At 39.4% G+C, this 23,918-nt stretch overlaps 2 protein-coding genes across 5 annotated transcripts in view; one reads left to right on the top strand and one right to left on the bottom strand.

Annotated features, from left to right (window-relative positions):
- The first annotated feature begins 343 nt into the window (after positions 1-343).
- Positions 344-3,392, top strand: hes6 (hes family bHLH transcription factor 6). Its single transcript, NM_001104811.1, is given in 4 exon segments — positions 344-388; positions 476-571; positions 642-723; positions 2,986-3,392. Coding segments are annotated over 4 exon segments (630 nt in total).
- Positions 3,393-7,051: 3,659 nt separating this feature from the next.
- Positions 7,052-23,918, bottom strand: part of per2 (period circadian clock 2) — a 30,039-nt gene continuing 13,172 nt past the window's right edge. Inside the window, exons 3-24 of one of the 4 annotated variants that reach the window (XM_011486861.3) lie at positions 20,982-21,074; positions 20,721-20,875; positions 19,931-20,052; positions 19,629-19,830; positions 18,507-18,558; positions 18,032-18,174; positions 17,711-17,789; positions 17,526-17,632; positions 17,282-17,435; positions 16,995-17,109; positions 16,457-16,606; positions 16,204-16,294; positions 15,953-16,124; positions 15,672-15,796; positions 15,329-15,535; positions 13,447-13,710; positions 11,939-12,789; positions 11,507-11,623; positions 9,789-9,999; positions 9,208-9,415; positions 8,718-8,868; positions 7,052-8,635 (exon numbers count right to left, since the gene is read on the bottom strand). In XM_011486861.3, the coding sequence (XP_011485163.1) occupies positions 8,429-8,635; positions 8,718-8,868; positions 9,208-9,415; positions 9,789-9,999; positions 11,507-11,623; positions 11,939-12,789; positions 13,447-13,710; positions 15,329-15,535; positions 15,672-15,796; positions 15,953-16,124; positions 16,204-16,294; positions 16,457-16,606; positions 16,995-17,109; positions 17,282-17,435; positions 17,526-17,632; positions 17,711-17,789; positions 18,032-18,174; positions 18,507-18,558; positions 19,629-19,830; positions 19,931-20,052; positions 20,721-20,875; positions 20,982-21,074 (3,976 nt within the window). In that variant the 3' untranslated portion in view covers positions 7,052-8,428. The remainder of the gene's footprint in view (positions 8,636-8,717; positions 8,869-9,207; positions 9,416-9,788; positions 10,000-11,506; positions 11,624-11,938; positions 12,790-13,446; positions 13,711-15,328; positions 15,536-15,671; positions 15,797-15,952; positions 16,125-16,203; positions 16,295-16,456; positions 16,607-16,994; positions 17,110-17,281; positions 17,436-17,525; positions 17,633-17,710; positions 17,790-18,031; positions 18,175-18,506; positions 18,559-19,628; positions 19,831-19,930; positions 20,053-20,720; positions 20,876-20,981; positions 21,075-23,918) is intronic. The other 3 variants (XM_078935195.1, XM_078935196.1, XM_078935198.1) reach the window with 3 other exon arrangements.

Genomic DNA, 23,918 nt, shown 5'->3' with positions numbered 1-23,918 from the left:
AAAATAATTGATCACATTTGTGGTGAACATGAAAACAGACTCTTTACCCACAGATGCTAAAGAAACTTCTGACATTTCCTGGAAATGGCTCTAAAGTTCAAACACACTTTGATTCTTTCAGAGGGAGGAGAATCCAATGACCCCCCCTCCCTCCTATCTTAAACCCCTGATTCACATGCAAATGACCCTCAGTGGTGTGGACGCCCCCCCCCCCCCCCCCCCGACCCCCTCAGACAGCAGCAGCATCAACGGCTCTTCCTCTCCCTGCGTCCCATCTGCGCCTCTGACAGCCTCCAACGGCTCTCCGGATTACCCCGCATCCTCCTGACACGAGGCGAGCAGCATGAGCAGAAGGCCCGGAGCAGACGGAGGTCCGGCCGACAGGAAGGTAAGAGCGGGAGCGGACACGTCTGCAGGCCCGAGCGCGGTGGGGCTGACCCGGTGACCTCGCTCTGCTCCTGTTCCTCTCTGGCAGATCATGATGATGAGGAAACCTCTGGTGGAAAAGAGGCGGCGGGCCCGCATCAACGACAGTTTACACGAACTCAGGCTTCTCGTCGCGGATGCTGACGTAAGATTTCGTCTCCAAACACTTTAGTTATTCAATACGTTTTGTGCCATAAATGTGTTTTTAAATCTAGCTACATGCGAAGATGGAGAACGCGGAGGTGCTGGAGGTGACCGTTAACCGGGTGGAGAGCGTCATGCAGAACCGTGATCAAGGTAAGAGTGACGCGCGTGGGACGTTTTCCAATCATAAAACTAACATTAATCGACTAAAACGTTACCTACCGCAGTATTTTTTAAGAAATATAGTTCGTACTTAAAGTTGGTGGCGTAATAATATTATAATTAAAGCTGTGCTAAGGCCACAGCTCAGCCAATTGGAGTAGAGTTTTAATTAACCTTTAATGAACCCCTTAGAAACACACTCCAATGAAAATGGTGTTTTTAAAATGTTCTTGGAACATTTTTCTCTTGATGGAGGACATACATAGAGAAAATGAAGAATAAAATGGCCTCTTGAATATTTCAGTAGAATGTAAACAAAGGTATGATGGGAAACTGATCAATTTTCTGAAGTTCTGTTGCTTTGCAGAAACGATGTCTTAGAAAACGACACAGGTTTTTTGATTTTGGCTAATAATGGGATAAAAATAATTAAAAGACCACTGGAAACGCTTTGAAATTAGATCAGAAGATGACTGGAATGGGACAAAATCCTAAAAATCTTATATCTGCAATATTGACATTGGATCTGTTTGATTTGATACATTCAGGAAGAAATAAAAATATTGTGAAGACATCTAGATGTGTTAGTCAGATTTTTCAAAGTCACAAAAAGATGCTGAACCCCACTTTGCTCCTGGTTGTAGGTTTTCATGGCCAGCTTATCCTCCATTGCAATTTGTAATCACTCAGGTTGCAAGGTTATCCAAAGGGAACCACTCCAATTGCTGCAAAATGTGGCACAAGATGATGACATGATCTAAGACAGGAATTTTACCCCCGTAGTACAATAGCATGCATATCACGCCATTTATCCTATAATTATTATGAACGACTAGAGCCTGTTTATACTTCATAGTGATTTGTAATCTCTTGGGTCACACTGGTTGCAAGGTCATCGGAAGGGAATTGCCCCAATTTCTATGAAATATGACACAAGATGATGACATCATCTAAGACTGGAATTTTACCCCTATAGTGCAATCACGTGCAAATCGTTCCATTCAATTTTTGCTTATCTCAAGTGATAAGGCTTAAAATAATTACACTGCGGTGGAGCAAACTCAATCCAGAAAATTGTGGTTTCCACGTCCCAGGATTTCAAAAACAAAGCTGCTTTTACTGCACTCAAAATACTAGAGGGGTTAGACATTATTTCATTCTTACGCAGTTCCAAAAAAAACAAAAAACACAACATTTTCACTGCACATGTGGCCTGGGCTTGAACCTCGTCTCTGCTCCTGCTCCTACACCTGGCTGTGGATCCTCTCTCCGGCGCGACTCACGCCGCCGGCCGTCCCCCCAAACTCCGTCTGGATGAAGTTCGTCTGCTGGACTTTAACCCTTGTGCTATCTTGGATGACCCCACCCTTACATTAACGTGTTCTCCCTACCATGACAAAGGTGGATAAAGGTGGAAAGATTTCTTGTAATTCATGGACACCAGTGAAGATCGCAAATCATTGAAGAAAAAAGGTTTAGCGCACTGTCTAGTGGGTCTAGATGACCCAACTCCCAATGTTAAAATGCCTAGGATAGCACAAGGGTTAAATATGTAGTTATAGAGTTTGATAAGTTAATTCTTCTCTATGAGTTCTGGTAAATCTCCTGCCCGTCCTGGGGGAGGATCCCTCCTTCATGTGGGCACCCCTGAGGTTTCTTCGTTTTTTCCAGAATCCGTTTTTTTTAGGAGTTTTTCCTTACTGCGAAGGAGGGTCTAAGGGCATGGATGTCCAGTTTAGTTTAGTCAGTTTGTTAGTTCAATTTAGTGTTTTCCAATTGAATTCTATGTATTCATGATCCTTTTGATTTTATGTTTTACTGTTGTTGTGAATTTGGGCTACCGGTATATAAATTGAATTGAATTAAATATTTACTTTCTAATGCAATAATAACTTCAGCTGTTTTCCATTAAGATATGGAGCAGGTGACAATTCATTTCAAATGGGCCTGTTTAAAAAAAAGCTATAAACTATAGTTATTTGGTATGTTCAAGCTGAGCCACCTTTATTGTGTGAACGAGAGTGCATGGGTAAATGGGACTGTGTGACTGTGAAGTGGTCCTTCAAGGAAGCTAGAAAAGCATGAAATAAGGATACATCATTTACCATTTTACATTAATGCCAGCTATAGGACAATGAATGGCAGTTTTATCTGTTTACATGATCAATTCAATAATCAGATTAATTGAGAAATCAGATGATTTGTGTTTTGGCACACAGTCTCAATGTTGGTGGTCTTGTATGTTTTCCTCAGATGTGGACGCAGTAAACCGAGAGGCATGTGAGCGTTTTGCTGCTGGCTACATCCAGTGCATGCACGACGTGCACACGTTCATGTCCAGTTGTCCGGGGATAGACCAAGAACTGTCTGCGGAGTTGTTGAACCACCTTCTGGAGAGCTTGCCCCTGAATGAGCAGAACTTGGTACCGGACGCTGCATCACACCACCCTGGCCGTAACAGCACTTATGCGCCGCATGACAGGCTGCAGATGGCCGGGGTGTCCCCTTCACCTTTTGCCTCCTCCACTGATGACCTCAGCTCTGATCTGGATGAAACGGACTCGGAGCACAGTCAGCGTTCAAACTCAGAAGAGGGAAGAGAGAGCCACGGAACGCCGCATGGCGTACATTTTTCAAAAGTTCTGTGGAGACCATGGTAGAACAAGTCAAATGATCAGTTTTTGGGAAAGACCTTAGCATGTGACAAAACACATTTTGTCAAGCATTTAGCTAGAAATAAACTATCTAATAAATACATTCACGTAGGGCTTAATGAAAATATGTGGCCCTCCTATAGGGTATAAATGCATTTGTAAATATGTACTTGTGTCAAAGACAATAGCTGTCCCACTAACCTAAGTTATTTTCTTCCTGCAACTTTTATTTATAGATGACTTAGTGAGCCACCTTTCTCCCCTTCAATAAATAACTTTCTAACAAATGGGTTTATTTTAAATTTCATTTGCAGAAAAAAGCAGGCACATTTCACACTCAAGGATCCCACAAACCACCCACCCTCATCTGCTACAATATTAGCTATTACTCTGCAACTGTGGGCCCATTTGTGCACTCTCTCTCGCTCAGCACATCCTAGGCATTTGTGAGGTGTGAAGTGAGTAATCTGCTCACTCCATATATGGCTCTTCTTGAGCTCATAGATGCTTGTTTTTCAAAGATAACTTGGTACCTAAGTTGCCCTGTCATGTTTCGCTTAAGATTTTGCTTTTGAAGAGTGTGCCATGCTCTTGTGCTTTAGTGTATTTGCTGTGATTTTCAAAGACAAGCTGAATTTATAAGCAAAAAGTACTTGATCTAATTTTATGACAATCCAAATGCATGTGAATTGTGTGCATCTCAGGAAGAAGAAGCACAGCATCTTAAGAATAAAAGTCTCTTTTCTGCTTTGGCGCCATCAGCTCCTGCGGCTTTGCTTTACGAATAACAAAAGGCAAAAGTTTGGAAGCCTCTGTGATCTGTTTTGTTCTTGTGATTCATTTCAAAGTGTCAGTTTTAACACAGATCACAGAACAACACTAAGAGTGACAACAAGTGAAAAAGCAAGAGAAAGAGAAAATCAGTGAGGGGGTTTACAGCAGAGCTCTCCGTCATCGGGGAGACTTCCTGTTTGGAAGGCCTGGATAATGTGGGATAGACGTCTCAACATCTAATAGCTGACTCAAGCCAAATTGCCTTGAAACTTTAAGGTCTTATTTACATTTCTTTTTTCCAGGTAATTTGTTCAGATTAAATGAGACTCATAAAAGTGACTTTAAAACTTTGCAAAATACAACAGAATGATCCAAATGCATCCGTTTAGCCCAAAAAGGTTATAATGGCAATAGCACCTGCCATGACAAGTTTTATACTACTGATAAAATAAATATTTTTCAACTAATCTGTGCTATAAATGCAATTTCTGTATGATTTCAATCATTCAATCATTTTTATAATCAAAATGACTGTATTTTTGGTATATTTTTGTTCAGTTGCAGAGTTGGCAGCACAGAGCAAACTGGGTTGAGCAGGTGCCTTTTGCTAACTCTGTGTGCTGCTAGTTTAAGGCTTTATTACAAGGTTATCCATAGATAATATTGTTATATGTCTTCACTTTTTATACAACAGTTAATGTAGTTCACAGATCACTTATTTACAGTATTATTCAGATTTGACAAGACACAAGCTCAGGCAGGCAGTAGCTCTGTCACGACTGAAGAGGGCGCACACGAGCTCATGTTAGTTCTTTGGGAGTTGCTAATAAAGTTCAAAAAGTGTCATATTTTATCATTTATTTATTTTTCAGAAACTTTATTAGGTATTACAAAACATTAAAAAAGGTAGAAGAAAACACTACACATCAACATTATTGTCCAGAGGTTTAAATAAAAGAGTCCTTAAATTTGTTTTGACTGACTGCAAACATGGTGCATGTAATGTCTTCCATAAATTAGGACAACTACCTACTTTTGAAAAACGTACACATCAACATTTTAATTTTTTTTTTTGTATTGGCGCCCACATTATACTAATTTTAACACTTAAACGTTTAGGTATACTGTTTGCTTAATGGGATTTCTTTAAAAACTGTTTTGATTAAGCCTTGTGGTATCCTAGGCACTTTTAACGTTGGGAGTTGGGTCATCTAGACCCCACAAGACAGTGCGATGAACCTTTTTTCTTCAATGATTTGTGATCTTCACTGGTGTCCATGGATTACATGAAATCCTCTTCACCTTTATCCACCTTTGTCATGGTAGGAATAACACGTGAATGTAAGGGTGGGGTCATCTAAGATAGCACAAGGGTTAAAAGTTGCCATACCGGCAAAGTTTAAATCTGGGATGTCTAAGAGGTTCTATGTTGTTCAGGAATAACATGTCTGCTGTGTTTTTTGTAGTACTGTAGAGGTAGTGCTTTCAACTGGTAAAATTGATCTTGAATGCTTTGGTGGGTTGTTTTATTTTTATTTTTGTTTCAGTGATAATTTTGCATAATTTTCATTTGAAAGGCTTTTCTTTGACTTAGTACAGATTGTTTTTCTTTCTTAACCTTTGTGCTATCCTGGGCACTTTAGTTGGGTCATCTAGACCCCACAAGAAAGTGCGATGAACCTTTTTTCTTCAATGATTTGTGATCTTCAGTGGTGTCCATGGATTACATGAAATCCTCTTCACCTTTACCCACCTTTGTCATGGTATGGATAACACGTCAATGTAAGGATCGGGTCATCTGGACCCCTTAACAATGAGTTCAAGGTAACTCAAAAACATAAGTCAGGAGAGATCCTAGGAATTTGAGTTAAGATGTATTTGTGATACAAAAGAAGTTCATGAAATTGGTCCGTAATGATAAAACATGGCGGTTCTGGATGGATGACATTGTGCCGGGAGTGAGATCAAACCATAGATATATTAGCCCCAGAGCCTAGACCAGAGGCTGGATCCACATGGGGCTCTTTTATCCCTCCAGTGAGGTTCTTTGGCTTTGAAGAAAAATGCAAAGGGTTTGAATGAATATAATGAGTTTATAGTTTTGTTGGTAAAAATGATGGTAAAAGGTTTAATCTACTGTCATGGTTGTTTGTTTTTAGTATAAGCCTAAAGCCCATATTCTAATCTTCTGTTCCACAACAGTTCTAAAAGTATAGAATTGCATGTAAATGCCACAGAAGGTGCACAAAACAACTGGAAGCAAGCAAACCAATATCACCAGCAATTCAGCAGACAGGACACAAACACATCGACCTGTGACGCAAACACAACTTTGCTTCACAACATGGAAATATGACAAAAATTAGACAAATCCCCACCGCACTAAGATGGATAGATCTTCTGGCCGCACTTTGCTAATAGCATTCATTCAAGTTTATTGAAGTGATTTGCACTGTCCTAAAGTTTGCTGACAAATTTGGCATCAAGCAGTAACATATTTTATCTGAAAAGCTCTCAGACACATTTTCTCCTGCAAACATAACTCACGTAATCATCAGAAAATTATTGTTATTATATGACAGCTGCAGCAAACTGCCAAAGGAGGAGGAGGAGGACAATCAGGTCACATAACAGAGTGAATTTGCAAGTCCTCTGGGGATGACAAAAGCAGGACACCCATTCATACATGTTTGCACTCAGAGAGTGGAGGGAGACTTTGATCAGGAGAATTTGTATGAGAAGGTCCAGAAATAAGTTCACACCTTACATTAAATTCATACATCAAGGTCTTTGGAGCTTTTTTAAATTCAAATATGTTATTTAGCAAACTTTAATATACTTCAAATAGTCTATTCTAATTTGTTCAATAGAAGTAAACAAGCCATGACACCTTTTTTATCATTTGGCAAAATTTTATTTGAGAAAAATAAACTTAGTGTCAAATAAGAAAAAAAAGGTCAACAAAATAAAATTTAAAAAGGTGCTTTGCTTTTTTATGTTCAGATAGAACGACAAATGTCAAAACTGGACTTTGATAAAGTTGCACAGAAGGAGCACCTATTCTTTATAACATAGTTCTAAAATCCTGCAACCCCCTCAACTGTCTGAGCTGCTTTTACACCCCAGTACCCCTTAAAATCAGCCTTGTAGAACATGTTAATAAGACGGCATGCATTTTATTAAAGTGGGGTACACATTCACTATAAAACCTAAATAACACCTTTAGGTAGGGAAATGTCTTGATGTACAAAACTAACATTTTTTTCTTAATATTAGTCATTTGGTCCTGCTTGGTTTTCAATAACTTAGTACTTTTTTTTCTTCTCTTTTTGTCAGATGTCATTTACAAAAGCATAAAAATATATATTTATAGACACACGTACAAACATTTAGGCAAGCTTCAAAATAAAGCAGCTTATTTAAACTTCACATCTGGAACAAATGCTGTGTTCTGTGCAGTAAAGATGACTAAATGCAAGTTAAACAGCATTTAGTAACAGGAAAAAAGACTCTGAAGAGAATGAAAAATTATATTTGGTGAGATTATTAGGCCTATGTAAAAATGCTCATAGATGGCATCGTGTATGTTTTTTTGTTTTTTTTTAGTGATGTACGATCTTCAGATGTTCACCTTATTCTCCAATTATTTGGAAGAAAAATTTATAAACCTAATAATGCTCTATGTTTCAAACAGTGGTTTAACATTGGAGCATTCAGTCAGAGTCTTCCATACATTTTCCTAGTGTGAATGTGCTTTGATGGGGTTGTCACTACAGTGCAGTTACTTTTGCTTCATTATGAGCAAAAACTTAATTTCTCAAAGATTTTTTCCTGTTGCTGCAGCCCCTGAAGTGCACATTTGGTGCTTGATGTGTAACAAGTGACTTAACACCCCTTCCAGCATGCTGGCAAAGTACAGTGTTGTAGCTCACAAAACACAAATAAAGAGTTTTCAGATCCCATCTGCCCACATCTGTAGAATCTTATCAAATCCATTTGTTGGTGCAAAAAAAAAAGGTTAAAGGTGCAACAAACTTTGTGCAACTATTAAACACATTCATTAATAAATTTAGTCCAAGAGATCCAGCAGTTACTCTGAAAATACCAAGTGTGGCTTAAAAAACAACATATTTTTATGGCCACAACTTATATTTACATAGTTCCAAGGTTTCCAAATTAAACAATGAGCCATAAAAAGTAAGAGCCCTTCTTTCTAAAAAAAAAACAAAACAAAAAAACTCTTCACAGTTTGAAGTAATACCAGGCTGTCAGGTAACAACAGGCTCTTCAGCATCAGTTTGCTGTCTTGTTACTTGGATCTGAGGACTTTGAAAACTTTTATCAGAAGAATTAAGGGGATCTTCTACAGACATCTGCAGGCAGCTGAGTTCCCTGGTTTCTGCATCGCTTAGATCCAGCTCTGGCAGACCAACTTCCTGTGCCGCCTCTGAGGTATTATCACAGCAGGAGCAGCCCTGGAAAACAAACCCAACTGGCTATCAGATCAGGCCTAAAGCAGAGAGACGTCCTCTGCAGTATCCTGGAATTCTGATTTACCTTAATATCTATGGCTTTGGGCAAACCTCCCTTTTTCATCCATGGATGGACATCCACAAGTTCCTTTCTCTGCTCCTCAGAGAAGCGAGGCTGGCACTTCTGCAGCAGCCTGAGCTTCTCTTTGTCTTCTGCGAGCACATTCTGTAAGTTACTGCAGATTCAAGCAAAAACAAAACCATCATTAGTTTACATTCTCATCTGCCAAACTCAAAATTCCCTAAAAATATTGATAAAAATATATTAGTATGATCTTTGACCGTTTTTATTTTTGCCAACTTTCTACAACACTCAAGTCATAGAAAAAAATACTTTCTAATTTACAAAATGCTTCAATAAAAAGACTCTTTTACAAACAAATGGGATGTCAGAGTGACACCTAGTGGTCCATGTGATCCAACACCAATTGCAGTTCATTCCTCACACAAAACAGTTTTCAATGTTCAAAAAGTCGCAGTTAAAGCTCTAATTGTCCATTTCCCCCTGAACTCACCGTGAGGGCAGCTGATAGGTCAACATGGTTTTCTCATCTGTGTTGGCCATGAGCCGCCAGAGTGGGTCCTGTAGAACGCACTTGATGACCTGCTCACTCTGCTCCATCTCCACAGGCATTCCCTCACTTTTGCTCAAGGTACTCTTCGGTTTCTGGCTTCTCTGAGATGAGTCCACGCTGCCAAAGTAGTTGCTGCTGTTGTTGCTTCCTAAAAAGAAATAAATATATTCTATATATTTGGAGAAATGCAGTTACAAGACAGACATTATGAGATAAAAATCTATATAAGCTACGTTTTCACTTTTGTCTGTTGTCAAAAGTTCTCAATATGTTCAATGTTTATATGTTTTTTTCTTTGTCTGTCTTAGGACAACAGATGTAATTTAGCATTTGTGCTATTTCTGGGATTTTTATGTTTTTGTTATGCTAAAGATTGATGAGTTAGCACTGTCCTAATTTAAATAAATAAATGAATACATCCTAACAGTACCTGTTTATCCTAAAGTGTATTCTTTAGAAAACAGTTTTTATCTTTTTTTTAATTCAGCGTACTCTTCCAAAACAGGCTGACATGTACAGACCTGAGCGACTGTCTGAAACCCCACTTGCTGAGGCTCCACTGGCTGATGTCCTGCTCTGCGACGTCCCGCTGGCCGAGGTGCCGCAGCCGTTGGATCCCGACCCCATCGAGCCTGAGGTGGCTGAGCAGGAGTCCTCTTGGAGAAGGATCTCCAACATGTCGCTGGATGAGGAGTTGGCATCGCTGTTAACATCGTTACCACGTGAACTTCTCTGCAAAAAAAAAAAATAAATAAATAAAGATGAACCGACACCATTACAGAGTAGGCAGACGATAGCGCTCTGACTGTCCGCTGCATCTTTGAGGTACAGGACGCGGTACCAATTGCAGCTTTGCATCCTGGACTTTAATTCCTGGTTGATAATCAAGTTTCCAGGTCAACAAATCTCCAGCTTACCATCAAAGTTCATTTAAATCTGATAAACTACAAGTTACAAACAGCAAAGAGAAAAGAAAAAAAAAACCTCAAGAAAACAAATACAATTTTTTTTGCAGGGATGACGAAAGTTGCTCTGACTTGTGACGTACAGGTGACTCTTTACTGACAAGCTGCAAATACTGCATGCAGGTGATACCTTAGTGCTGTGGACAACCACACAAACTACATTCTGATTGTCTAACATCCTAAATTCTAGCAGTCAGTTTGCATGCAAGGAGTGTGCTGTTATCACTTGAACAGCACTAACAGGCTCTCCGTGCAAAGTGCTAAACTTAGGGGGAGTTGAAGAAATGAAACATCTGCACAAAACCCCTGCTATACAAATAAAGTTTTTTATTATTATCTTACATACTTCATCCTTTCTTAACCCTTGGGTGTTAAGTGTCCACTACAACCTGTCACTCGCAGAAGGCCAATAAAAAACTTGCATGAACATTTTCGCTCCACGGGCTCACAGAACGGTCTACGACTGTGATAAGTTGACCCATTTTTTCCTAGCAGACAGCTCATATCCAGCCATAAGGGCAGTTGTGACTAAGGCATAAGGAGAAAAAGCTCCACATTGTTAAAGATCTCTTGCCAGCTGAAGCTCAGAAAAGGAATGGAGAAGGAAAAGCAGGTTTCTTTTGCGCTGAAACAAATCTTTTAAAGTCTTTGCATCTTGACTCAGCGGGAAGTAAACTGAACATTATTCATCTTCTTCATGGACATGAACCAACTCTGTGTACCAAGGTGTTTTTTAGCTTTTAAATAAGTGAATGACAGTATGGGACGATTTAGGGAAGTGTAGATAAAACCCAAACTGTAATTTTTTTTAACGTAGGGCAAATAATGCTATTTAGTTTTTTCTATTAAAAAAAACGGTGTAAACTGATACTAAACTGCTAACACATTTAGGATATTGTGTTGTTACAAATGCTTTGACATCCTAAATAGGGATTACTCTGGTTTAACAATTACACATTATTTAAAAATCTGAATTTAGAACACAATATATAATTATGAAGTTAAGACTGAAGTAAGGCTCAAAGCACAATTATGACAGCACAGGCCAAATTTCAAGGTTATTCTGAAGAGCTGTAGTTCAGTTGTGTTACTATTTTTATGGATTCACAATCAATGGCAGTCTCGGCTCTCTTCTGAACAAACAAGAACAATGCAGGTTACAGTAGAAATCACAGGTCACATGAATGCATAAAGAGAAGCTGTTCAAGCTGACATAAAGAATCTGGATTGTGTGAAAATGGAGAAGTGTGGCGGTTTTTTGATGATATGCCTACCTCGTCGCTCCAAGCCCACAGCCTAGACCACACTTTATCCCAAGACAAACGCTCATAGACACTGGATGTACCCTCGAAATACAAGGGTCCAGGAGGACCAAGGAGACTGAGAGAGGGCTAAAGGGTGTAAGGAATAATAACATCATGTGTTAACACCCAGTGCCACAAATCATCGCAGCAGCTTTGACTGCTTTGATATTTACAGGCCATAGAAATACAACAGAGAAATGCTTTTGAAATTTTTTATCATGTGTATTTTTGTATAAATTGCTGTGATGTTATTGGTAAATCCACAAAGTGTTAGTGACCTGTGATCCTCTTAGGGGGGACAAACCACAACTTATCAGCTGATCTGGACTACGATGGTCAAGCTCAGGACCCAGCTGGAGAGACTTGACGGAAAACATAAAAGAAGAAGAAACTTTTCTTTACCTGTTTCAGATCCCTCTCCTTGGCCTGGCAGATGCTTCCTCCTCTCTCCCTTTCCGTCATGTGTCCTCCGGAGGTGAGACCAGGGTTGTCCTGCCTGTCCACAGAGAGTTCCAGCTCCAGCAGGTTGAGGGGGGAGCTGCAGCGAGACTGGAACAAAGGAGGGGACGCCTCACTTCCTGCTTCACCGGACTCTGGTGTGGAGGAACGCGAGAGCATCTCTGCTTGAGGCTTGGGGGTTTCCGAGGGTGATGGGAAATAAAACGACGGCGTTATGTAGCCTGCTAACGGGGCAAAGGAGTTGCTGGAGTTTAACTGGTTCTGATTGCCGGGGACAGACTGTGGTGTGGGGTTACATTGGCCCAGAAAGGCGGCCTGACCCGCTGGCTGCATGTGGGTGGGAGTGTCCCCAGCATGGACTACTGGCTGGAAAGGCAGTAGATGTCCAGAAGCCATTGCAGGGTACAGGTAGTTAGGCATAAGAAAAGCAACAACAGGTGCCATCATGGGAGCAAAAGGAGAATTTTGGGCCCCCATAAAGCCTTGCTGTGTGGCCTCTGTGGGTGGAGATGAGGGGCTGACGGTGGGGTACAGCTGCAGGGGCATGCCTTGTAGCATGGAGGGATGTACTGTGGGGGGGATAGACTGCGAGGCATCATGGGGGGGACCTGCGGGGTGTTTAGGGACCTGCTTTGGCTGGGGAGGCTGCGGCAGTGCCTGTTTGACTGCTTTATTTTCAGTGGAGGTGATGCGCTTCGCTCGCTTTGACTTGGATTTCTTTTTCCGTGGTCCTCGGCGCGGGGGCAGTTCTGCAGGTGGTCTTTCCTGTCTGCCTGGTTGGGTGACACGTCGAGCTAAGATCATAGAAGAAAAACAAAAACTGCTGAGTCATGCTTCCCAGAAACTAAGGATATAACAAAGGGTATAAACTTTACTCTGAATTATTTTTTCAATATAAAGCATTAGAGAAATATATTGGGGAGGAGGAAAACCCTTAAGAATTATTGGGGTTTGTTAATTTGTGCAAGAATGTGTCGTGATGTGTTCAATGATTTGGTTCAAACCTTGGTCACTTTTTTGTTTTGGTTCATATATATGAATTTTTGTATTCCAAAAAGCCAACAAAAAAATAAAAATGTCATTAAAAAGCTTTTTTTTTTAATTTGCCAATGAAAAGTAATGATGAAGAAAAAGCTTTCAGCTTGCTTTTACTAAGCATTGTGTATTGTAATAAAACAACATTAAACATATGGAATTTAGCATAAAAGGTGTTTGACAATTTCAACAAATACAAAAAATTGTGTAACATAATTATGGTTCAGTTCTAAACTAAGAATTTTGGCATCTTTAATATATTTATCTTTCACAATATTTGTAACATTTATAAATATTAAAAAAAGAAAATAGGAAAAAAATAACAGTTGTTTGTAATTACTAAGTGACCACTAGGTGTCACTAGTAGTTAACTGTCAAACTTGGGGTGGGGTGACCCAGAAAGGTCCTAATCATACCGTTGCTCCTGATCTCCCCTCCTTGAGGCTCCAGACACTGAGAGCACTTTGGTTTGAGAGCATCAAGTCCACAATGATCTTTAAACCGACACAGAAAAAGCTGCTCCTCTTTCTGAGTGTGAGCTGCCAACACCTCCTTAGTCAGGCCCAGTTTCCTGTAGGACTCCTTCCCCTGGCTGGGAGGAGAAACCACACAAGGAGGAGCTCCGGGGTTCTTGCAGTATTCAAGCACCTCTCCTGCTCCTGGAACATCCTCTGTTATTTCTGCACAGACAGCAGTGAAAGCACAACTTTAGCCGACGGGAACGGCTGTTCACCATTTAGAGTGATGGCGGCACTAAGACAAGCAGAGGAAGCAGCAGTTGTGGACTAAAACAGGTACTTCATGAAGTTTTTACCAAAGCAGAAGAAAGATTTCAGACGTCACATACATTTATATTTGGCAGACGCTGTAATTTTCAAGCATTTGAACTGCGAGAAGCTCAAATTACAGGCAGAGAAACAAAGACGTTGGAAGCAAATGAAATCCACAAAGGAACCAATTTCAAAGAAATTAGAATCCATGAAGCAGCTGCACAGCATAGATGTTCACTAACACAATGAAAACATAGGGAAGCAATACAGTTATTAACATTAAACACAATACAGTGATGCTAGACAACACTCATCTCATTTTTAAAATAAATTCTATTTTCTAGAGTTTTTTACCATATTTTATGTAGGCAAATAAGTACTCCACAAGTCTATTGCTTGTATAAATACATCGGTCCCTCATTATATTGCAGTCACTGATTTTTTTTTTGGTGCAATTTTGCATGCTTTTTTTTTTTACTTTTTTAAAAAACTTTTTTTCTAAAGCGCATTGTGATCTGCGCCCTGATTGGCTGTAGACTACTGTCTACCAATGTGTCTGCTGTACAGAATTTGCCATTTGCCAAACTTTATTCAAGACCTATTTTCTATTTGCTATGGGGGTTTGAACTTTGAGAGTTTAAATAACTAGAGAAAAATGTCTGAAAATGTCTGGGAAAAGTGTATAAAGTGTGTATTACTATCCTTAAACATTTAAAGTATGATATTTGTAAAAGATTAAGTTGATTTCTTCATGCATTTCACCTGTCACAGGTTTTTTCTTTTCTTTTTAGAACATAACCATCGCAAATAAATGAGGGACCACTGTATTCACGTATAATGGCAGTAAGTTGAGGTAGTTTTTCCTTTATGAAATTCTCAAATGTTCACATCAACTTGGAAGATTTGATGCCTTTTGGGGAATTTTGGGCATTTGCTCTGAGTTTCAACTGATATTTCAAAAATTAGATTACTTTATGTTTCCTTAATATATATACACATCATTTGGATAAATAAAGTGAGATGGAAATTTGAGAAAACAAAGATGTGGTCTTGGCTTGGAGCCCGACTCCCAAATTTTCATCAAGCAGAGGAGTCAGCTAAAGCCCTCCATCTTTTGAAGATGCAGGAGCTACGCAGTGGGAGTCAGCTCTCTTTGTTGTAGTTACTAGCAGCCAAGAATATAAAATATGAACTGTAAAGGCACAGAAAATCTTAGGTCATTTCTTACTCTGAAAGTCTCTTTCTTTCAGGAGTTTGAACACGTTATTAGAAAACAAAAAATCCAAAAGTAACTTGACTAAAAAAATCTGCATAAGACTGAAATAAAGAACGTTTGCTCAGGATAGCTAGAAGCTCTTCACTTTTGAATGAAAGTGTTATGTTTTGTTTGTAGTTTTGTCCATATTCATGTTTGTCAGCATGATGGTTTGTCTTTGCATCTGCAGAGTTTGAGTACAAACATGTAGAAGACCAGTGGAAACCTGGTTGAAGGTGGATGGTTGTTTTTTTTTTCCTTAAGCCACTGTACCTGACTCTGGCTGAGGTTTCTTGTCCCCAACATGTACTATGGTGCTACTGTAGCTGCACTGGCTGGTTATGGACACCACGCTTTCTGGTTTGTTTGGAACAGATAGGGGCAGCTGAGTGCCCACTACCGCTGTGGTCGCATTAGTGGACTTTTTGTCAGGATCATCCCGAGCAGAGAGAGCAGACTGATCCTTCAATAACACTGGCTCTACGATAGAGAACAGAGAACAAGAGCATCTGATGAAGATCTGGCATTTTTCTGAGTCTTGGAGAGAAGAGTTGTGAGAAGGCCATAGTATGGTAGGATATGAATAGGTTTTCTTAAATGAAGTTTTCTCCTTTACCTCTAGACACTTGCATGCTGGTGGGCCCTTTCTGCCTGTCTTCGTCCGAGTTAGAGGATGTGGTGTTGGACGAGGACTGGCACTTCCTCTTCATGGTGACAGGAATGTTACAACTCTCCAAGTACCTACAGGGATCACCAACAAAAAGGGTCACTCCCTTCACTTTGCATCCCCTATATTGAAATGGGGCGTCATTCTCTTTGCGTTTGTATATACAACATTGAGTTACTTCCTTTAACTTCAATGTGAAGTCAATTTATGTTCATGAGAAGCTTGACTACCTTATAACACTGTCCAGGCAGCTGATCTGCTGGTAGGAGTAGACACCCTGATAATTGAAAGCCAGTTCATCCTGGAAAGGGTCTCTGCCGTCCTCCATCTTTGCTCCCCTCCGGTTAATAGAAGGGGCAGAGTCTTTAACACGAACCACAGGTTGGCTTTTCTCTACAGGCCCTGCAATTTAAAGGAGTTAGGGAATACATATGACGAACACAGTGTTTTGCCAACAACAGTCACACAAGAAGGGATTTACCTTTGTTGAGTTTGTTGCAGTCGGATTTGGCAGATTGCTGTTCCTGGCTCTTCTGACGGTGAATTCCCTTACAAATTTCCTGAAAAGATCGCTGTAAAAGAAAGACACAAGAGTCAAAATAAGTAAAAAACAGAACAAGAGTAAAACAGAAAACTCACAACCTCCCTTGACGGCAACTTCACGGTTTCTCGCACTTGGTATTAAATTAAAGGTGGTGTGGTTTGACACACAAACTATACTTAGAAATACTCACAAGTCTGGTTTTGCCGCTGGCTTCTCCTTCCTCTGGCTGCAGCTTGCTTCCATTATCGTTGCTAAGACTCTCACTGGAGCAGGTCAAGCTCAGGAGATGGTCGTTGCTGTTCAGACTGCTGTAGCCGCTGGACCCACTGTTGTGAACCGACTGGTAAGACACACACAGGAAGGGAAACATTTTTCCAAATTGGAATTTCATAGAAAAAAACAAATTAATTTGTTTGATTGATTATCGAGACATGCAGAAAAGAAATATTTGCGTGGAAAGTTGGCATTCATTTTTGAATGAAACCACATTTGTAAGGAAGTGTGTGATAAACTATTTATTTGTACATTTATGTATTGAGAAAAGGACATTGCATAATAATAACCATTAAAAAATAAATATGCCAGAATTTAGCCATAAGCTAATTTCCAACTTCAGTCCCCTGACCAGTCGATGATTTGAAGAAAAAAAAATAGATTTTTAATGGATGATATGTTGTCAATGCTAATTTTTTTTTTTTTTATCTGATCTGTCTTTTATTCTCTGTTACCTGAAGCAGCAGCCGATGGATCTGCTCAGTCAGCTCCTGGACGTCAGAGTCCATGGTCTTCATGTGGCCGTCGGCACAGACCGGGCTCATGAAAACATCTTCATTCACAGGACCCCTGCGACACAAACACATCAGCGTTACATGAGAACACAAGTTATTTAATTTGATGCCCCCTTGAGTTTACATACAAGAAAAAAAAATACTCTACACATTTTGAAACATACAGGAGCCCAACTGCGACTGAACATCATGTCCTCAGTTACAACAGTAATTCCAGAAACACTCACATGCGGACTTTGTGTTTTCCGATAACAAAGGAGACCTTCCGGCTCCAGGGGTTGACAAAGCTGGACCAGCTTGTGTCGAGGATGATATATTCTCCATTTTGAGCACAGAAGCGTAATGATGAGTGGTCAAATGGCTGCCCAGCATGCTGAACAACTGTAAAGAGAATTGAAAAAAATGAGGACGTTAATTTTAAAAAAGCTCGTTTTGAGTATTTTCTTTCTCTTTTTTAAGCAGCTGACTGACTTTTTCTATGGATGGCCAGCATCATTGGGCGGTCATTCGGATGCAGGTGAAGGAGAATTTGGGTACCAATCAGGTCTTGAGGAAGGTACCCGAGAAGAGGAACCGCCCTAAAAATATAACTTAAGGTCAAGTTATGTCCTTATAATCTGGGCAGAATTCAGAAAAAAATGCCAACCGTGTCTCACCTTTCATCTACATCCTGGAATACACAAGTCGGAGTGTGTGTGGTGGTGAAAATACGCTTGTCTGTTGGAATTCTGGGGGCTGTAACCATTAATGAAGAACAAAAAAATTCAGTATTTCGAACTTTAGAACTCTATTTTGTTCATTAACATTAAACATTAAGGACAAAACATATGCAAAGAGTGAATAAAAATATAAAAAAGAAAAAGGAAATGAAACACCCAAAGTAAAATTTTAAATTAAAGAAGTGGAGACATTTCGACAATTTCTTTCTATTATTTGAAGATTTATAACTTGTCTCAAACCTCCAGTTAGGCTCTCACCATCATAACCGGAGTGAACCCTCTCAGCCAGGAGGAGGCAGCAGAACTGGTCCTCCGAGTGGCGTGTGTCCTGGACCTTCATCAGGTAAGGCGTCATGCGGAAAGGATAGTATCGCAGGTCGCCCTCGTTCTCTTTACCAACACTAAATGAAATCAGAGAAACTTTTATATCAAATGAAGCAGGAGGACAGGATTCACTGATTTCAAGTTATTTTGATATTTAACACAGGGGGCAGTATGCAATAACATGAAATTCAATTGAACAGATAAAATATATATATATATAAGATTTAATCAAGGTTTCCTTGATACTCTAAATTTCTATCACTTTATGCACGACTAGGAAAAAGAGTCCTATTTTTGATCTCACAAGCTAATTGAAAGGCATCTAGACTACGCTGAATATGAATAAAAACAGCAAACAGGCTCAAGAAGCAGATGGTTCAAGCTTGTGTATGACCCAGCCCCAGCCCACCTGATACGACAGAAAAAGGACTTCTCCTGTATGCAGTCAGGTGGGGATGACTCTGAAATAGAGAAAAAAATGTTTTAATTCAACAAAAACTCCATCTGGCCAAATGAAGGGAAATATTTTTAACACCTGCAGCCATGAAAAGATGTCAGACTTGCATATGCAATAAACCTTAAGAGAGACAAATTCTAACTTCATGAATTAAACCAAAGACCTCCAGAGGTGAAAAGGGCACAGAATGAGAAACTGCAGTTCTGACAAGGTTGCTGTCATTTTAAGGCAAATAATGTTGTAAATACATGCATGTCTTCCTCTCTGACCCTGTTAGAGACCCTTGCCTGAACAAAAGGCTTATTTTTGTGCTCTATAAACCAACACAGATTGGTTTCTACAGGTGACACCAGTTTAATTTACAAACTGATGAAGGTGCCTTGTGATTTACTGGCTTTGTGTTCAGTGCTTGTTGACGTGTCTGATTTCACAGCCAGATGGCCAGCAGAGTCCTTGAGTTTAGCACAGTAAAAGCTGATTTCCCTGCTGTTTTGCATGCTTGGTAAGATCTGGTAGTTTCTTCATCTACATGATTTCACAAACTTAAAATAAAGCTTATGAAGCGGAGGTGGAGTGTTCCAGAGTGGTGATTTCATGCTGGGCTAACTTCAAGTTGATTTAAAGACAAAACTCCGATGAAAATCACATTTTTGCCTGTTTTTTAACATTTTTCTAATGATAGAGGACAAATATATAAAATATACAAAATTAAGCTTTGCAGAATTGCACTTCTGAGTATTTCTGAAAAACATGTGGTTTGAAAAAGAATGTATTTGTGACGTTAAAGATACCCTCCTCCCTGCTGAGGGAGAGCTCTCAGCAATGGGGAGAGGAAGAGGGGCTGGGTTGCTCCGCCCACAACTCAAAGGTGAATTTCTGCTGGACTACTGCTGCTCTGCAGAAACTATGTTTTAGAAAATGTAACTTTTTAAAAATAGCTTTCCCTAAAAAAGGCATAATCATGATTACATAACCACTAACTTTGCAATACGTCAAAAATGATTGGAGTGGGTCTTTAACAAAATTAGAGACTATGGAATATTGCTTTTGCAAAGTGAAATGCCCTCCTTGTACCTGCTCCAGTGCACATGCTCCAGGAGGGCAGGCGGTATGGAGTGGTGAAGCTGTAGAACACGCTGACGTCCTGCGGCGTGAGAAACTCCACAAACTTGGAGTCAGTGAACACGTCTCTTTTGCAGTTCAGGATGGAGGCAGCCTGATCAGAAATGTAGATGATCCTTCCTGTGATGAGAGACACTACCACCGCAAAAATGTCCTGTTGAAAGACAAAGTTTGATTGGTGAGTTCATATGAGCTATCAAAGTTCAAATAAATCTTCATGCAGCATGAAATGCATTAACAGAAACTTGTCTCACGTTGTTTTTGAGAGTATATTCAGATGTGATGCTGTCTATTTCCTCAATGGTGTAAGAAGAAACGTCCAGACCAGAGGGCTGACTGTCGTTGATCATCAGCAGCTGGTAATACTCCTCATTGGCTGCAAGAAGCAAAAAAGATCAAACCCATTTTTGGTTTAAAAGTAGATCATCCAAGGCCAAAAAAAAAAAAAAAATCAGACAACAAGGGAGAAAGCAAATAAGAAGACGATGAGGTAATGCCGGCATTCTTGAGCTACACCAAAGTGTGTCATGCTCAGAAAAAAATGTATCCGAGACTTTTTTCTACACAACCGCCCATTTCCATCTGCAAACATTTAGATGGGGCTGAAAGAAGCCTTCACAAACCATTATCTTTCAACCTCACAAGAAAAATGCTTTGCAAAAACTCAATTGTAAAATAAAAAGATCCTCCTATTTTCTGAGTCACCAGAAAAAAAAAGTGCATTCAGAAAGTTTTTCAACAACAAAATAATCTTAGTGTAAGAAAATATGTCTAATGTATGTATTTTAACCCATTGGCAGATTTTGTTGTTGTTGCTTATTTTAATTTTTCTCTTCAAATTGTAACAATTCTTATACTTATTTCTAGGGGTCTTGTTTTGCAGTGTTTTTGCATTGGTTCTGCTTTCCAATTTTACCAAAAGCAACATTTAGCAAATACAATTTTGGTAGCTTTTACTTACAAATGAGATATTTTTAATTCTTTTCTGGTAGATCAGACATTGCAGAAACCCAAAGTCGAAAATTGGTTTTATAGGGTGCATACCTTCCACCTGTTTGACGCAGCGAAGCGCATACTTGAGGGTGTTCAGCGTGGTGGACTTGTTGTTGTGTCTCTTTTCTTCAGGCAGGTGACGCTTCAGCTCCTTTAAGGTTTTGATCACCTCTTTCTGGGTCTTTGCTTTGGCAGACTCCTGACTACTGCAAGGCAGACATGCACCGACAAATGTCAGTCATTGCAACAAGAAAGAGAAATGGATAGCTCCCACAAGGATGTTGTGTGGTGGGACAGCAGCTGTGCACCAACCTGCAGCCACTGGTTGAAGGGTTGTCCTGCTCTGAGCTCAGCAAACTGAAGGCGTTGGAGCTGCTTGGAGGAGATGGACTGTGGGAGTTTGAACTGTGAAAAAAAAGGAAAAGTATTAACAGAGCACCTTCAAAATGGAAGGTAAATGACTTCAACCACCACAAAGGGGGGCTCATTCAATGTTGTTTGAGATTTTCCCCTTTTGGGCACAATGTTCACGTGTTTTGGGTCAGAGACAATCTTGTCACCATTAAAAAACCAAAAAGGACAAATGTGCTCATTTTCCAGCTGTGAGATGTTGTGAAGTTAGGCTAAAAAGAAGGTCTTTTGTGAGAACTTGAAAGGAACAGAACTTCACAACCCATTTTGTAGCCAAGCTACAAAGAGACAAGTTTTCCAGCACGGACGCAGTCTCTCCCTCTTGAGGAACTAATGCTCGTCTGCAGCTCAATGGGCACACAGCGGGAACGCAGCAATACAGCCAAAATGAGGCGTCAAAACCCGGATGGGCACAGCGGAGACTTCTATGCTGAGAGGATGAGAATATATTAATAACGTGTTTAAAAATAACTGCTTTTTCCTGTATGACTCCAGGTTTCCAAAAGAAAAGCAGTTCTTTCTCCTTTTTTAAATCTGTTTTCACTGATGCAACACGTGAGCTCATTCGTGGCAACAAGTTCAACTTGACATTTTGTAGCGAATCTGACAACTACAAAATTATTAAAAGCTATAGCTTCTTTTTTTCCACGTTTCTTCAGAGGGCACGCCGCAAACATTTTGATTCTTGCAAAGATTTAAAACCTTGTTTTTAGACATTCAAGATATTTGACCCGGTTTTAACATCTCTTTCCTCTACATCTTTCCAAGCATTCCTGAAAATCTGCACATTTGAGAGTTTTTGTCCCATTAAAAGCTACAATCTAGAAACAAGTATATAATCATTAAAATAAGTCAAAGACTACTGTAAAAATCAAAGTGCTTGATTTAAGAAATATTCATAAAACAAAATGATATTCTTTTGGAAACTAAGAATAAGCACTAGTTTTAGATTTCATGATTCTTAATTTGTTCACATTTGGTTCTGCAATGAGTCATTTTCACTTATTACACTAGTTTTCTATCGCTGTAAACTAAACAAACTACAATTAAGTACACAAAAACTCAAAAACCCCCACAAACAATTTGCTAAGAACTAGTATAAAGTACTTATTGGGCAAAATAACATTCAATTTTAAGTAATTCTATCTAACAGTTAGCTTTTTTTCAATTTGTTTCAATGCTTGTGTGGAATTCCTTGTTTCTAGATTTTGATATCTTTTTGTATGATTTCATTTTTAAGAAAATTCGTTTGCTGCATGAACAGATTATTTGACTACTTTCTAGCTATTTTTCTTGCTGCTCATGGCTTATTTTTAAGCAGGTTTACTTACTTATTTAAAACTATGCATAAAACTACAACAGGTCATATCTCTCCCAGTGTTCATTCCAAGTTGTTATAATAGAGTTTAGGGTTCTGTAATGGTCTATTAAATCCTAAATGCTGTTTATTATTAGTACATTTTATAAATTATTAATTATACATTTTTATAAAGCCATTTTTTTCAAGTTTTGCCCTAACAGCACACTGTAAGGTGCTTTCCTCTGCAGTAATAGTTTACTCTCAACAGCCCTCAGACACAGTGACTCACTACAACAAAGCTTAGTGTGTGTAATGGATTTAACTTGGCTAAAGAAAATAGCAATCCCCTTTATAAAAAAAACTCTCCAAACACAAGTGGGTCTTTGCTTTAGTCAATAGACACAGAGGTTCTTAGAAACACCGGAGCCTTTTTCAGACTTCAGAGACTGAAATCTCTTCTCCTTGACTGACTGTGTAATAATAGCACTTTTCTTCTGCTAGTGCCTGTGAAATTGATCAATCAGGGATAAACAATCTTTTGCAAAACAATAAATGAAACAACAAAAACACGTGTTTAAAATGCAAAATAAATACCGAACATGATAAACAAAAGAAGAATTTGAGACTAATGGAGCTTGTTTACAAAGAAAAACATCTAAAATGTATTTAGAACAATGATGAAAATAACAGAAATAGTGATGCTCTGGATCTTTTCTCTAAAAGTCTTTAGTGAAAGAAATCAAAACGTTTTGGGGAGATCTCCAAGAATAAAGACGAAAAACTGAAATTGACATCTTCAAGTATTATTTAACCTGAGACAGATGATGAACAATCTTCCCAGGAACTTGCTTTAACAGTTTAACCCTGGAGAACCAATTTCGGCCACTGTTCTTCTTTTTTAATTTTATTTATTTATTATTTATAGCTGCTGGTAATTGCTACTACCAGCCCAGTAATTAGCACAGAGAAGGAAACCCTGAGTCCCACACTGATCTGTGTGGTTGTAGTGTGCAGAATCAGCTGACAAGCTTAACCAAGACTATTATCAGCTCTCTGAGAAAATGACTCATGTGCTCTACTACTTGAGTTACTATAGAAAGCCTCCTTAACTTCTAAGAATAGAGAACATCTTCACAAATAGCTTCCTAAATCGCATGTAAGTATCTAAATGGGTTGCAAATAGCTGTCAGTCCCACAGAATATAACAGCTGGTTTTAGACCAGACAGTCTGTACATGTATTGTTACGTGGTCTAAATAAACACATAATTACTTTGCAGTTTTAAGCCAGCTACAAAAAGAGGATGCTCCAAAAGCTTCTATTCTGAGGGGAGAGAGGAGATGAAGATAAGGGCTGTCTGTGTGCTCCGCTTCGACGACGGAGACCTGTCACGGACAGATTGTGTTTGTCCGTGTGGCGCATTAGGTTTTGGAGTCATGACTAACAGAGAAAATGCTGCACATGAATATGGCAAGGTCGAGCCGCCATGGGCTGGTGTGTTTTTCCACTCGGAAATATGACTATAAATGAAGTTTACCA

Source organism: Oryzias latipes, chromosome 17 (genome assembly GCF_053564925.1).
Source record: "Oryzias latipes strain Hd-rR chromosome 17, Olatipes_Hd-rR_3.1".
Taxonomy (NCBI): Eukaryota; Metazoa; Chordata; class Actinopteri; order Beloniformes; family Adrianichthyidae; genus Oryzias; species Oryzias latipes.
This window is presented reverse-complemented; position numbering and strand designations above follow the sequence as displayed.